Source organism: Silurus aristotelis (genome assembly GCF_946808225.1).
Source record: "Silurus aristotelis genome assembly, chromosome: 8".
NCBI lineage: Eukaryota > Metazoa > Chordata > Actinopteri > Siluriformes > Siluridae > Silurus > Silurus aristotelis.
In genome coordinates, this window is record NC_139581.1 from 22,141,372 (window position 1) to 22,155,910 (window position 14,539).

At 35.7% G+C, this 14,539-nt stretch overlaps 1 protein-coding gene across 1 annotated transcript; it reads right to left on the minus strand.

Moving 5' to 3' along the window:
- Window positions 1–4,478: 4,478 nt before the first annotated feature.
- Window positions 4,479–6,736, minus strand: LOC310730300 (uncharacterized protein). Its single transcript, XM_083549174.1, has 3 exons — window positions 6,613–6,736; window positions 6,374–6,411; window positions 4,479–5,838 (listed from the first exon to the last, which is right to left on the minus strand). The coding sequence occupies exons 1-3, from the start codon at window positions 6,633–6,635 to the stop codon at window positions 4,967–4,969; spliced, it is 933 nt and encodes a 310-aa protein (XP_083405300.1). The 5' UTR covers window positions 6,636–6,736; the 3' UTR covers window positions 4,479–4,966.
- Between the last annotated feature and the right edge of the window lie 7,803 nt (window positions 6,737–14,539).

Genomic DNA, 14,539 nt, shown 5'->3' on the forward strand with positions numbered 1-14,539 from the left:
GTGATGAGTATAAATAGAGTCTGGGTGAACAGACAGGTGAAGCAAACATGGTGGATGACGGGGTGCAAAGGATGATGGGTAATGTAGTCCGGTGAATACGGGTAGCTGTCAGGGGAAACGTTACAGTATGCTGATAGAAACGATCTTTATTTTATGGCGTGCTCTTTCATTATTGCACTAATTTTACGTTTTGGCAGTTTTAAGTAGCTTTATATATTGAGATATATGTTAGCTTTAACACTGTGTAAAAAGCTACTTCTTTTAAACAAACCAGCCTGAAAGCTTAAAAGAAGTGACACTAAATGTTTATTTCATCTCATTGTATAATTGATATCGGGTCTTGACATGTTTGTCAGTTGAGTTCAATACATATTTTCTTTCAATAGTTTGTTTTGAATTACTTGTTTCATTCCTGAAACATGGACTGTGGAATAGAACAAAATTAAGTATTATTTGAATGTGCAAGTATCCATTACTGTGTGCCATGTACTGTGCATACACAAAATACAATTTGAAATATGTAAACAATATACACTTAGTACAATTATAAGGACATCTTTGTACTTTATACTCAAAAAGGTACATATTACTACCTTAGAGTACCAATGTGTACCTTAATGTACAAATAAAAACTTTTGGGGTAAATAAGGTACAAAGATGGGTACTGTCCCAGTGGCAAGCTGTTGTATTTCTTTCTTTCTTTCTTTCTGTTTTATAATCATATATAATCATAAAGCAAATTAAGCAAAAAAATTATGATTAAAAATAAAACCTGTCAATTACGCAAGGGTTAACTGGAAAAAAAACAAAAAACAGGTAACACTAGACATTTCGTCCCCCCCACTTTTGAAATGATGGCTACGCCCCTGGTTGCGGGTCACCTGATTACACAATCTTTGTGTTTGCTTTTCTATTCATAAGATGATTTGACTGCTTGACATTTTAAAATGTATTTGCATTTAAATAAAGTTTAATTCTGTGCAGAAAGAGAGAGAACCAACATATCTAACAAAACATGGTTTAAACCAGATTTATAACACAGGATATAAACACCTTGGATTTATCTGTAGAAAACTTATATAGCAATTTGGAATAATAGAGATATAAAATGAACATTATTGTGAACTTTAAATCCACCAAAACTGTAAATAACTGGGGCATTTACTATTTACAACTCATTTACCAAAGCAATTCTGTTTCAGTGAGTTAAATGTTTTACCCCAGCAAAGTAGTGCAGTAATAAAATATGAATAACAGATACTTAAAAGATTATTGACATTTTTTACTACATTAATTGAGCCAGGATTGACTAGTGATGGAAAGATCGGACCATTTTAGTGACTTGGTTCATTAAACTTGTTTATCAAAATAAACAAAAAATTATTTTGAGTCATTTAGTTCATTTTGTTACTTTGATTAGAAATAATATAAATGTACATTTTTCAATAAGCAGATCCCCTAACATTTCTACATACACAAACTTAGACTATAATTACAATAATGAAAATATGACATTGCAGCTAAGGAAGAACAATGAAAAACAGAATGAGCAGCTCACCTCTCATATCTTCTGGCCCGTGACTTTAATTATTTTTCACGTGACTCCCATAATTATTGTAACAATACTGTCAAAATCCTGATCTATTGCATTTTGTAGCGTCTATGGGAGTCACGTGATACTCGGACTAGAAGAGTTGAGAGGTGAACTACTCAGTTTGTTTATGTGTGGTTTGTTTTTCACTCTGGGATATGTTCAGGAATTAAAAAGCTCAGGAACAAAATGTGCTGTTCATGGTTGCACTTAGAACCAGACAATGCTTAATTTGTGGTTTAAAGCACAGTGGTATATACACAAACCTAAAGTTAGAGCAAACTGCACTTGTGAGTTTTTCCCTGCCTTACTGCATTCTCTAACTTTATAGAAGAAATAATAATCTTTCTTACCCTTTATTTTTTGCCTCTCTAGGATTAGAGCTTTCAGATATTAAACACTAGTTAGTGCTCAGTTTGTGCTTCTACCATCATCATCATCAATCCCACTTCATACTAGGTGTATTTAATGACTTTGTGCATATGTTTAAAACATTTTCTTTTTTAATTACCATGTTAGGTACAATGTGACAAATCTTTTAGGGTTAACAGCATAATTTTAGATGTAATTACATTCAGGCAAATATAAGTACAATGGAAAAACCTATTTACACAATACACAGTGCATTGTCTCAAATGATCAATCTAAATGTTAGTTCATAGTTGTTAAACAAAATTTCATTTAAAGTGGGTCCTCATCATCATAATCTTTTTTTTACTTCATTTATTGACCTTCTACAGTATTGCATCTGTGTGACTACATGAGCGTTCTGGACCTATACATGAGCACCTTGCTGTCTGTATGACACCTGACGTTGACACTAAAACCCAAGCTTTATATGTGACACATTCAGGCTTTGACTTATTTAATAACACACAATTGACTCTATTACTGTGAAGGTATTGGTAAGCCACTGAGCTTTTCACATTGCTCATTGTATTTCCATCACAAGGAAATTTATCAACAAAGTAGCTAAAAATGCTACTGTACGCTATGCGTGGGCACTTCTTATAATCCCATTCTCCTATTAAAAAAGAGATGAGTACGCTAATGCGATCCTTTATAAGTTCTGTCAGCATAGGATTCAGACATTTTGCTATGATTGAATTAATGAATGAATTAATAAATAAATGAATAATTGATTAAGAATCGACACTACAGTCAATGATTGTTTACATAAGATAATAAGTTCCACCTATAGTTTACGCAAAGCATCATGTATCATAGGAAACAGGTGAAGACCTCTATAGTATGGTGTCATAAGTGTTGGTTGGTTTGTTTTTTCAAATATTACGTCTGGATTTTCAGTGCTAGCAGTCGAAAACAAAACAGTTGTGTAAATATTGTGAAATATTAAATTTTTTATTTATTTTTTTTTTTTACTGGAAACATCCATAAGAGAGAATGACACTGATTTAAGCTAAATTTTTAATTTGCCGGGTATAATGTGGAATAACATTCACAGTATAATACTCACTAATCTTGAGTACTTTCACAAGGGATACTTTTTACTCATACTTTGAGAAGTATTTATGATGAGTACTTTTACTTTACTCACACTCCTTTTTTATTTTTAAGTAATAATACTTGTAATTGTGTTTAATTTTTCAGTACTCTTTCCACCACTGCAGTCCTTGAATTTCACACCTAGTCCTTCAGTGGCATACTATCTGAATCCACCCACCTGTTAATACCATCAACATGACACCACAGCTATAGAAACCTCCAATATTATACAGAAGCGCAGTATAACAAAAAAACTGCATCACAAACAGTGAATGTGAATGGCATTACTAAAGCAAGAAACCCACTGAACACAATTCAAGAAGTCTCCTTTCACTGTAGCCACATACATCATCTCTAGCAGAAGTATCAATATTAACCTCATAAAATGACTACAAATTTTCTGTGCATTTTTGTGCATTTGTTCCGTGCATTTTGATTTCTCTTAGGAATTTGAAATGAATTCAAATATTGTGTTCTACAGGGGAAAAAAAACCAAAGTATAAATGTTTCTTCAAAAAGCTTAACTACTGTTTTGAACTGTTTTGGTCGACCTTTCCTCACAATGTCAAGCTTTTCTTGAAAATTTCATCGTGAAAAGTTCCTTGTATATGTATCTGCAACCAAATCAGTTTCTTCTCCTCTGTCAGCCAATGTGGAATGAAAAAACAGCTATTGAATCTACACCAATATATTTGAGCTCGTGCAGTTTGCTACAGTGTGGACAGAGAAGAAAGGAGACATGTACAGAGACAGCTGGAGACAGCTTACCATTTCATTTTTTATTTACCATTCCATTGTCATTTATAAAATTGCAGGTTTTAGGAAGCTTTAGCAGCATAATGACATAGTTTTGACATAAATATATAAACGTAAAGAGGGTATGCATGGGCAGCAAAACCCAATCTTCTTTGTGGAAGGTGTGGAAAAAGGCAAAAAGATCAGTATGAAGATCTTTTCCCAACTTGTCATCTACATCATGTCTCCCCTGCTCATATCACAACCAGCCTAAGGCTCCTATTTGCATGATTTCGTGCACACAGAGTGGTTAAGATATCTGCATGAATGGGTAGATGTACAGGTTCTCCTAATAAAGTGTTCATTCAGAATAAATCATTAAAATTTTAACTAGGGATGTAAGATTTTGGTTTTCTTATACTATATTAAAGGAAAACAGAGCAATTACTAATAAACACTAAGGGTTCAACTGAAGCTGTATTTCTGCATTATAATTTTATGTGAAACCAATAAGAAACGCTTATAGTGCAATAAAAGAATGTCACAAAACATATTAGTATAGAACAGAAAATAGTCATTTATTGATTATTTTTGAGCATAAAGAAATGTACTGAAGCTGTCATCTATTTTATTATTGTTTATTAACTACAATAAGGTGTTTTTTTCACAGATCTAAGTACATCTTACTATAATAAACACTCACATACTTCCACACACTAATACACCTAGCCTACACATTTAATATACAAATCTGATAACTATGCTAATATATAGGTCCTATATACAAAATACTAATTTAATTTTAGAAAAATATAAAAGATTTTTCTAAAATACAGTCTATGATATACAGTCTATATATCTACAGTCCGATCCATAATTATTTGAACAGCAGTGTATTGTATTACAATGTTGTCCACATACTTATGGTCCTAAGTGTGTAAGGTCCAAAATCCAAGTCAAGTACAAAGAAAAGAATGACCTCATGATGATATCATTTAAATATGATCCTTAACGCGCCTCCTAGTTAATGCATATTAAAAAAACAACAGTGATTAAATGCTGGAGAACTGACATGAAATACTTACCAAAGATATTTAAAGAAGACTACCAGAAAGTAGTATTCAAACACTTTATTTAATTAATGGCAATGAGCTCTCTATGTTCCTCCACACACTGGTTTCTTCTGGAAGGTGCCTCTTCATCGTCATCCTCGACATCTGACTGCTCCATCGTTCTCATCATCGCCAACCAAAAATCCTCAGTGCTGGAGGAAGCATCTTCAGTGGGAATAAAATCCCAAAAAGGGGATGAGCCAGACAAAGGTGATGAGCTCCTTTCCGAAAAAGTGAGATCATCCACCTCATACACATCATCGTCTTCCTCCACACACTGGCTTCTTTCAGAAGGGACCTCTTCATGGTCATCCTCGACATCTGACTGCTCCATCGTTCTCATCATCGCCAACCAAAAATCCTCAGTGCTGGAGGAAGCATCTTCAGTGGGAATAAAATCCCAAAAAGGGGATGAGCCAGACAAAGGGGATGAGCTCCTTTCCGAAAAAGTGAGATCAACCACCTCGTACACATTATCTTCTTCAACCATACACTGCCGTCTAGGTGGGGCCTCTTCGTCATTGTCCTCTTCATTGATGTCCACAGTGCTGGTGGAAACATTTACACTGGGAATCATCTCCCTCAAAGGGTATAAGCCAGACAAAGGAGATGAGCTGTTCTCCAAAAAAGTCAGATAAACCATGTCATACACATCATCTTCATTCTCCTCACACTGCTTTTTCCTCGGAGGTGCCTCTTCTGTGGTCTGCTCAATACTTCTCCTCCTCCTCGTCCCCCTGTAAAGATTCTCCATACCAACACTATATCTGTGTGCGTGATCTTGATTATGGTCATCACCATCCTCAAACTCCTCGATGTGGATCTCATTGGGAGGTGAAAAGTCAGGCAGAGTATCATTTCTCTGTGTTTCTGTGACAAGAGGCAGTGAGAGACCTGAACATTTAGAGGATAAAAATGAATCAGAAAAGAAACTGTGCTGTACAGACTGTTCGTTATTCTAAATAATACTTTACACAGTATTTACACAAGATACAATTCCTGTCATTTACCTCTAATAGTTCATACATTCTCAGTAGGTTCATTAGAATGTTTACATTGGCTACTTTTTCTTTATTTAACAAACAAACCAAAAATCTGGCTTTGTTGTTCCAATACTTTTGGAGTGGGATGTGCATACTAGGTTTATGCTGAGATCAAATTGTAAATTTTCTAGAAAATAATTGACAACCTGTCACATTTAAATACATTTGTCAGATTTCTACTCATTCCCAATGTGAGTGGAGGAAGTCTATATCTCTGTATTGACAATAAGCACTTTATTACAGAGTCAATGCAGGTGTTTGTGTCTGTAAAATCGTTTACAAAATTAAATGAAAATGTGCTCAGATCACACAAATCACATTATATGTTTATTAAACAGAAGTGTATCATGCAGTAATAATGTGCTTGTACACTGAACTCTACCCACCTTTAAGTGCCTGAAGCTGGTTTTTAATACCGGCATTTCTGTGGAAAAGAAAAGAAAAGATTCAGATAGAACACTAGATGTTCATGTGCAGTTTATCACTTGTTTATTTTGTTTGCAGAGATTTACATGGATAAAATGTGATTAATTCACATGACACAGACACTTCTACAGTATAGATAATACATTAGGAATGTGATATTACAGGAAAATAATCAGTAAATACAGTAATAGAAACTTACTTGTTTGTGTTGAAGTCCTGCATTTTCAAACTTTCATAAAGTGTGTTGTAATTCTATATATCGAAAATTATCCACAAGCGCTCTTTATTATCCTGTCGCCAGAAAAAGAGATTGTTTGTGTACTGGTTTCCATGGAAACGGGTCGTGGCTTTGTGGCGCGAACTTCTGTTTTGGTCTCTATTGATTGGTGCATAATGGAAAATTGCTGGACCAATCAGGGATGCGGACGCTACCAGAGAGGCGGAGCTTCTAGTATCAACGAGCCGTCGCAGTAAAAGTGATGGGAAGATCGGATCAATTTAGTGACTCAGTTCTTTGTATCTCATTAATTAAAATGGACGAATCTTTTTTAAGTGAGTCTTTTATCTCCTCTACTTAACCTACGGAGATTTTGCGATGCTCTGCTCGCGCGCGTCCTGTAGAAATGAACGAATCACTCTTTGAGACAAATAGTTCTTCTAAGTCACATTAAAGACTCGTTCAGAATCAAGGAATCGTTCATAACCGACTCATCACTACTCTGAATCATCAGTAATGATCTCCGGGAGAAATTCCGTGTTCCAGGTGGAGGATGAAGATCCTCTGCCGGGAGGGAGCGACTGTAAGACCTCAGCAACGGTGATTTTCTAGGCTTTATTAGTTTTATTCACTTTGCAACACCGAGTCCCACACTTTGAGAACCACTGAGCTAGGCTAACTAGCCGGCTAACTTTCATCCTTAGTTAAAATATTCGATATTTAGTGAGCGATAAATTCATTATAAATGTCTTAATAACAAAACAGAATATATTCGTCTTTTGGTCAATTTTTTGTCAAATATTCTAAGACTCTAGCTAACACAAAAACAGCGCTATGATGATGATGTCTCCTACACCATTAGTTGAAAGGTCTATTTCTGTTCACTGCAACATTTCTGGAAATATTATCGCTCTTTTATTCTTCATTTTTTAGTCAAATTTATCAGCTTTAAAAATGCAAGAGTTTAGCGGTGTTTAATTTAACGGTGTTTAATTTAAACATTTTAAAGCTTATAGTGGCTGTTTGTCGACGAGTGCATGAGGGATTTCACCTTGAACACATTTACTCATGCTGGGTTTGTTCTTTCTGTAAAATATATTTAAAAAAATAATCATTTAAATATGAAAGATAAAGCGATTTGTGTAAATCAGCATTTGTATTGTATTTTACAGATAGCAATTTGACAACCATAATTAAAAAATCAATATAAAATATAATACAACATTGGTTTGACAATTTTTGTTAATTAATACACACCCGGGGTAATTTTGCTGGTGTCGGCATAAAGACTAACAGCAGTGTCTCTGTTGTGTTACAGCTCCATCAAACACTTTAATCCCGTAAGGAGCGCGAGACTTCGAGTAATCACCAACACACCCAGGTCCACCCACATCCAGCTCAAGTTCCAGCTGTGGAGAAGAAACCAGCACAAGTTTAAAATTCAGTTTAAAGCTCCTTCAGCATCTGTGAGTGAAGTCCAGATCTACAAGGACACAACATTATCCACAAAACACACACACACAAAACAATAACTATATTTAGTATTATGATATATATATATATATATATATATATATTATATATATATATATATATATATATATATATATATATATATATATATATATACTATTATTTCAGTAGCCTGTGAAAACTAAACCCATTTGGTACATTTAATTGGTATATTACATCAAAATGCAAATACAAAAATATAAAAAAAAAAAAAATCATAAATAACTGACTTTATTTCTAGTAAACATCCAACATTTTTGGTTCCTCCACCGGTAACCATGTTGTGGGTCTGAAGTTTGAAGCTGTTGGTGTGTGAACGAGGCTCTTCTGCTTCATGTTTTGTTCCGTCTCCTCCAGAGATGATTGTTAGACAGAGTTCTCTCCAGGGTTCAGAGACTCAGTTTAATATCATGTGATTTTATTGATTGTAGCACATTTTATTTTTAATGTGTGAAGCTTTCTGGCACTACAGAGGAGGTGACGCTGCCCGACTGCCAAAAAATAGTTGAGATAGCGAGAAAAAAAACTTTTTTTATGGTGAAAAATGGACTTCCATATGAATCTTCTCTTCACCCCTCACTGTTCCCCCCCTCCCCCCCTTTTCACCTTCTGTGTCTTCAGAATGTGTGCACACAGGGCTCAGAGTTTACAGGCGCGCACGTTTTAATTTTATTTATTTATTTTTTTTAACACAAGCGTTGTGTGGAAAGTGGCATACACCCATATCCAGCCCCGTATCGTGTGTATCAGATTTGGTGGTGTCGCCACGATGAACAGAAACCATTATCATCTCATCTCAGCATGTCACTGCAACAGCTGTCTTCACCCAACGTGGGCCACGAACCTATGACCCTGAGATTAAGAGTTGTGAGTGGAGACACGACTGACTGTTGCTGACAGGTGGTGCTTGTTTGAAAAATGCCTCTACGGTGGTTTATTGAGGCATTGCAGTGTGTAAGGTGTCTGTAAAACTGTCTTCAACTGAGAGCTTAGTCACCCTGTTTGACAAAAGTGAGGTTTTTAACATGCGTCACATACATACTCAAATGATTATCAGAGGCTTAATAAGGATGACAGATTTGCTCGTCAGAAAGGTGTCACCAAGATGAATATAAACTTTTGCCATCTCAATGCACCAGTGCAAAAGTTTTTTCTTGCCCAATGTGGGAAAGGAATGAAATATCCTGAGGTTAAGAGTCTCATGCTCTACTGACTGATCCAGCAGGAGACACCACCTCTGTTGACCTGTTCCAGCAAAGCACTAGCACATGGGCCTCATGCAGAACACACGCCGGCTACTGACTAGCAGTTTAAGGACAATCAGTGCCAATGTAGCTTTCAAAATTACCAAACGAAACAACTTGTGCGCTGTGTGTCTTGTAATGACGGCTAATCAGCATGGATTCTCCATCTTTCTTCGGCCAATGCCGTGACTTTGTCTATCTTTGTTCCAATGGCGTTTTCCGGCATTCCATTTTTCCATCTTCATCTTTGCTTATCCAGTCGCGGCCACAGGGTTTTTTTATTCTCCAGGCGTTTTACTGTAGACCGCGGCACGGATATTCTCTGGAATTAAACTTAGAGAAAATTCAGTACACTACTGTACACTACATATCCCTAAACTTTAAAATTTTTACTTTTTCTACTTTGCTTATCTTAATTTTCGTCACAATCTTCGCTTTCTGGCTTCGCCATCAAGCAGCGGCGTCTTGAGCTCGTACCTCAATTTTTTGCTTGTGTAACGTTTTTTTTTTTTTTGACCTGCGTAACTCCTCTAAAACATGGCAAGCAAGAACAAACATTACAGTGGACATGTGTTGTTTTTATTGCCTTAAAATTTTGCCTTTATGAGACCATTTATTACTAATTTTGATGTAAAGTGTGTTATATTTACAGATCTTCATATCTTCACTTCTGCCCTCAGACTCTCACTAGTGTACAGAGATGATTGTGGATTAAACATATTAATGTGTGAATGTTAGATTTTGCAATGTTTCTTCTTATTTAGATCTGTAAAAAAATACCAAGACTGAAAGGTGAATAAAACCTGTTTTCCCCACACTTTATTGTTCTTTTACCAGGTCGTAAGTGTTCCACCTGCTGCAAGTGTTCCACCTGCTTTACTCCATTCCTACTGCTGTAGCGCCCTCTACCTCCACCCCCACCATTATACAGCCTGCGCTTACATTATCACTGCTCATTTATTATTTTCATATTTTATAGCCATATTGTCTTTTATTGGATAGAAGATTATTTGTGTTTTCTTCAAAAGAGAAATCAGATCTTTACATTTTCACCACATGTATGATTTTACATAAATGTCAGTCTGTTCTGTCGCCTCTTGCTTTCAGTTTACAAAGTCACGGTTTGGTGAATCCTTCAGCAACAATTTTAGCAGCCAAACCTAATATAAATGTACCAATGTAGATTCATGTAATTTAAAAAAGACCTTCATATGTCATTATCATCATCATTATTATGTTTAAGTGCATAATATACAATATGTGTCTTTACAGCCTGGTGGTCAAAGTCCATCTCCTTCAGCCAGTGATTCATCTGCATCCAGTCCTTCATCTGCCTAAAACATCATGTCTGCGGTGTGGACGTGTTTCAGTATATCTGAGAAAGACCCACGGATAGCGATTTGCAAAACATGTAATGCCAAAATTTCGTCTGCAAAAACTTTCTCCACGTCAGGTTTAATTTATCACCTGAAATCCAAACATCCCGATCGCTATGCTGAATATGAGAGAAACGCGGCACAGAAAAGCAAAACCCCTCTGATCATGCGCACTCCGTCTGTGGCGGACGTTTTTGAAAAGGCAGGAAGTTTTGCAGTGATAGTGTTGTATTGTATCTTTAAGCAGTTGCACTTGTTCTGAATGCACTTTGTTTTTATGAAAGAACATATTTAATTTTACAACCTTTCAGGAGGCCAGAGGGCCTGTACATTATTATTTAATGTACAAGAGTGCATTTAAGTTAAACATTTAAGTTTGAATTTTAATTTATCCTGTGCATTGTTGCAAATTGTGCTATAAATAAATATTTTCATAATTTGTAATTGATTTATTCTTTGAAACTTTAATATTTAATTTATGCAATTGAAATGCCTTGATTTTAGTAAGGTTAGTACACAGTCATAGCCATAAATGCAATAGTAATAATAATTGCCATAATTTCTTTCGGTGTTTCGGTTTTCGGCCTTGCTTTCCTCTTTTTCGGTTTTCGGTTACGGCCAAGAATTTATTTCAGTGCATCCCTAATTATAATCTATAGTTATTTATGATTAGGTTGTTGTTTTAAACCCAATTAGGGACTTTTTGTTATCATTGTACTTGATTATATCTATTGTTAAATACCCTTTGTTAATATATACATAGTTTTGTAATATTTATATCTTTGTGTGTTTGCATCTATTATAATTTATCATTTGACATTTTTGTAGCATTTTCAGTAATTAATAAAATGTTTTATTGTTCATAGAACAGTGACTCATGAATTATTCTGTGAACCTGCTGAATCCATTTTCATCGTAATTATTATTATTATTATTATTATTATTATTATCAAGTAGAATATTAATATAACAAAACATATCCATGTCCCATATAATGAAAAAGAAACTCTTGTTAAAAAAGTGTTAAAGGTTAAATAAGTCAATTAAGAAAAATATACATACAGTTTATGCACAAAATCACAGTCAAATCACACAGATATTAATTACCATGAGTGACAAGTGATTTATTTTTATTCGCATCATCAGTATTTTTGTGCACTATTGGGGGATTTCAGCGGTGCCTGAGGTGGGATTCAAACCGGCGTCATTTACATCAGAGATTCTCCCTGGGAAGCACATAAAAAGGCAGTTTTCTATAACATATATACATCAATCTGCAAAAAAAACATTACATTTGCAAGGCATGTTTCATTTTTCCTTTCATTTTGTTTCTCTCTCTTTCCTGTTTTCCCTTCTTCCCCATCTTTTTCCCTCTTCCCACCCCTTAACAGACTATTGATCCCCAGCTTCACACCCTCAACTGTCACTCACACTGCCCTCTAGCGGCACTATCAGGACGTGCTTTATGTTCCATTCTGACTTCTGTGTGTGTTTTAGTGCATTAATTCTCAATCTTTTTTCTGCCATTTACCACTTTAGAGGGCTGGATTTTTAAACCCCACCTGTCCTCCGTCACCTCAAAAAAATATAATAACATACTTCAAGTTGAAAAATGTCTAATTTATTGAACTATCCAGTTCGAAATGAACATCAACTAGCATCAAAATCAAAAATAGAGAAAATAAAGTTGTAGTTGTGTTATCACTTGGCCTTTCTGTCACTTTGCAATCTGTGCAAAATAGAGCAAATTCATTTCATACATCTTTTCACAATGGGGTTGTGCACCTGATAATGTCACTCTCAAGTCATGTTCAATATTGAGCTGAGATCTCTATTTAGTTTTCAGTGTAGCAACACCTGAAAATCCTTAGAGATAAGATGTGGCAAAAGGAACAAGATAACACAAACCACAATAATATTTCCTTTAAGCCTGAATTTTTGGTTTATTGCTCCTACCATCTACCTTGTTTTTGTCTTACAAATTATATGTTACACCCATATAATTGACACCCAGCAATAACAATAATGGCTTAACTTTCCTATAGTCCAGGTTTGTCTTTCCCAGCAGATGTGCAATACGCCGTCTTCTGCATTGGATCTTCTTTTCTCCTTCAGCGCTTTATCTCAGCTATGTTAAAACGATGCTGTTCTTCCCAACAGAAATTATTGTTTATTTAAGTTAAATCCTTAAATTGTAAATATAAGTGGTGTTTATGTAAAACATTTCCAATGATGGACTGTGTGGCAATGCTGAGGAGAGCTGGGATTTAAACTCTACATCACACTGACACTCAGAGATATCAGGCTTCTGATGTATTCATTCGGCTTTACTCCTGACTATTGTCTTACTGAGTTATGAGTGAAGAGTTTCAGGGGTTATTTACACCTTCACGGTGACAGCAGTGTTTACACACTGTACCATTCTCTCTGTCTCACACTCAGACCCTCACCACCACTCCAAACTGAGCCATGTAACTCCCACGTGGCATGCACTGCGCTGTTTCCGGTCGCACGCGCTAACCGGAAGTGATGTTCTAGCGACATTCGATAGCAAAGAGCCTTATTGTCAAGCTATAACAAACAGTTAATAAAATAAAATAACAATTAAAAACAGTTCTGAGTTGTTTAATAAGCAGCCCGGGTGCTGTGTGCCCAGCAGCTCACCTTACAACACTGCACGCGCTCTGTGACCGGCTGCGCACGCGGCTAGCGGCTATCAGCTGTCAGCACTGACTATTATTAGCTAGCATCCAAGCTAACTTACCGACATTTACCCTTCATTTTAATTCGGCCAAATGCACTAAGCCGAAATTTATACAGTGAGCATTCAGTACAAAATTTATAAGTGATTCGTTATTCAACTTACTTTTTAAAACTAACCGTTGATAATAATGTTGCCAACTAGCCAGCTTTTATTTTTGCCTTCTTAAGGCTAAATTCATGTTCACATAAACCAACACACACACACACACACACACACACACACACACACACACACACATTCAACTGTGTGTTACTAAACTGTACAACCTGAACCCAACACACACTGATTACTCATTCATTTCACCACCCATATTATATTTATTTTTAATCATATTATAATGTTTACATGCTGTTTTTCACCTCTCGACTGCTGCTCTTGCTGTTTTTGCATGACATTGTGTTGATTATTACAAATACACTCATTTATACAGTTCTCTTTTGCACATTGTACTGTATAACACATGATACAGTAGGTTGCTATTTGGTATTTTGTGTATCTGTCCTACACTGTCTTGTATTGTCTTTTGTCTTGCATGTTTGCACTAGGTTGCACACAATGTTCTGTTCTATGTTGTGTGATGTAGCTCTATGTTGTTTTTTGTATCACCAGGGTTCTGGAGAATCATAGTCTCATTTCATTAAGTACTGCATCAGCTATATATACTGTAGTTGGAATGACAATGAAATGTACTTGACTTGACTTGACTCTTGACTTCACTATGCTCTGACTCAGGCTGTGCATTTTACACCTCGGCCTTCAGTGGTATCCTACCTGAATCAACCCATCTCTAAATAGCATTATTATGATGCCACGGCTATATAAACCATTAATATTATACAGAAATGTTGTGTTTTATCGGAGCACTGCATCACAGACAGGCACCTCATGCAGTGAAGATGAATACATTACTAAAGCAAGAAACCCAAATGAAGAGAATTCAACATGTCTCCTTTACTGCAGCCACAGCTGCACCGCCCGCATACATCATTTCTGGCACAAGTATCAATATTAAC

Excerpts from the sequence above, each read along its gene's own strand:
- LOC310730300 (XM_083549174.1), bottom strand. The coding sequence starts at position 6,635 with ATGCAGGACTTCAACACAAACAA. Across the intron at positions 6,412-6,612 it reads CAGGACTTCAACACAAACAA|AAATGCCGGTATTAAAAACC; the intron begins GTAAGTTTCTAT and ends TCTTTTCCACAG. Across the intron at positions 5,839-6,373 it reads CCAGCTTCAGGCACTTAAAG|GTCTCTCACTGCCTCTTGTC; the intron begins GTGGGTAGAGTT and ends CTAAATGTTCAG.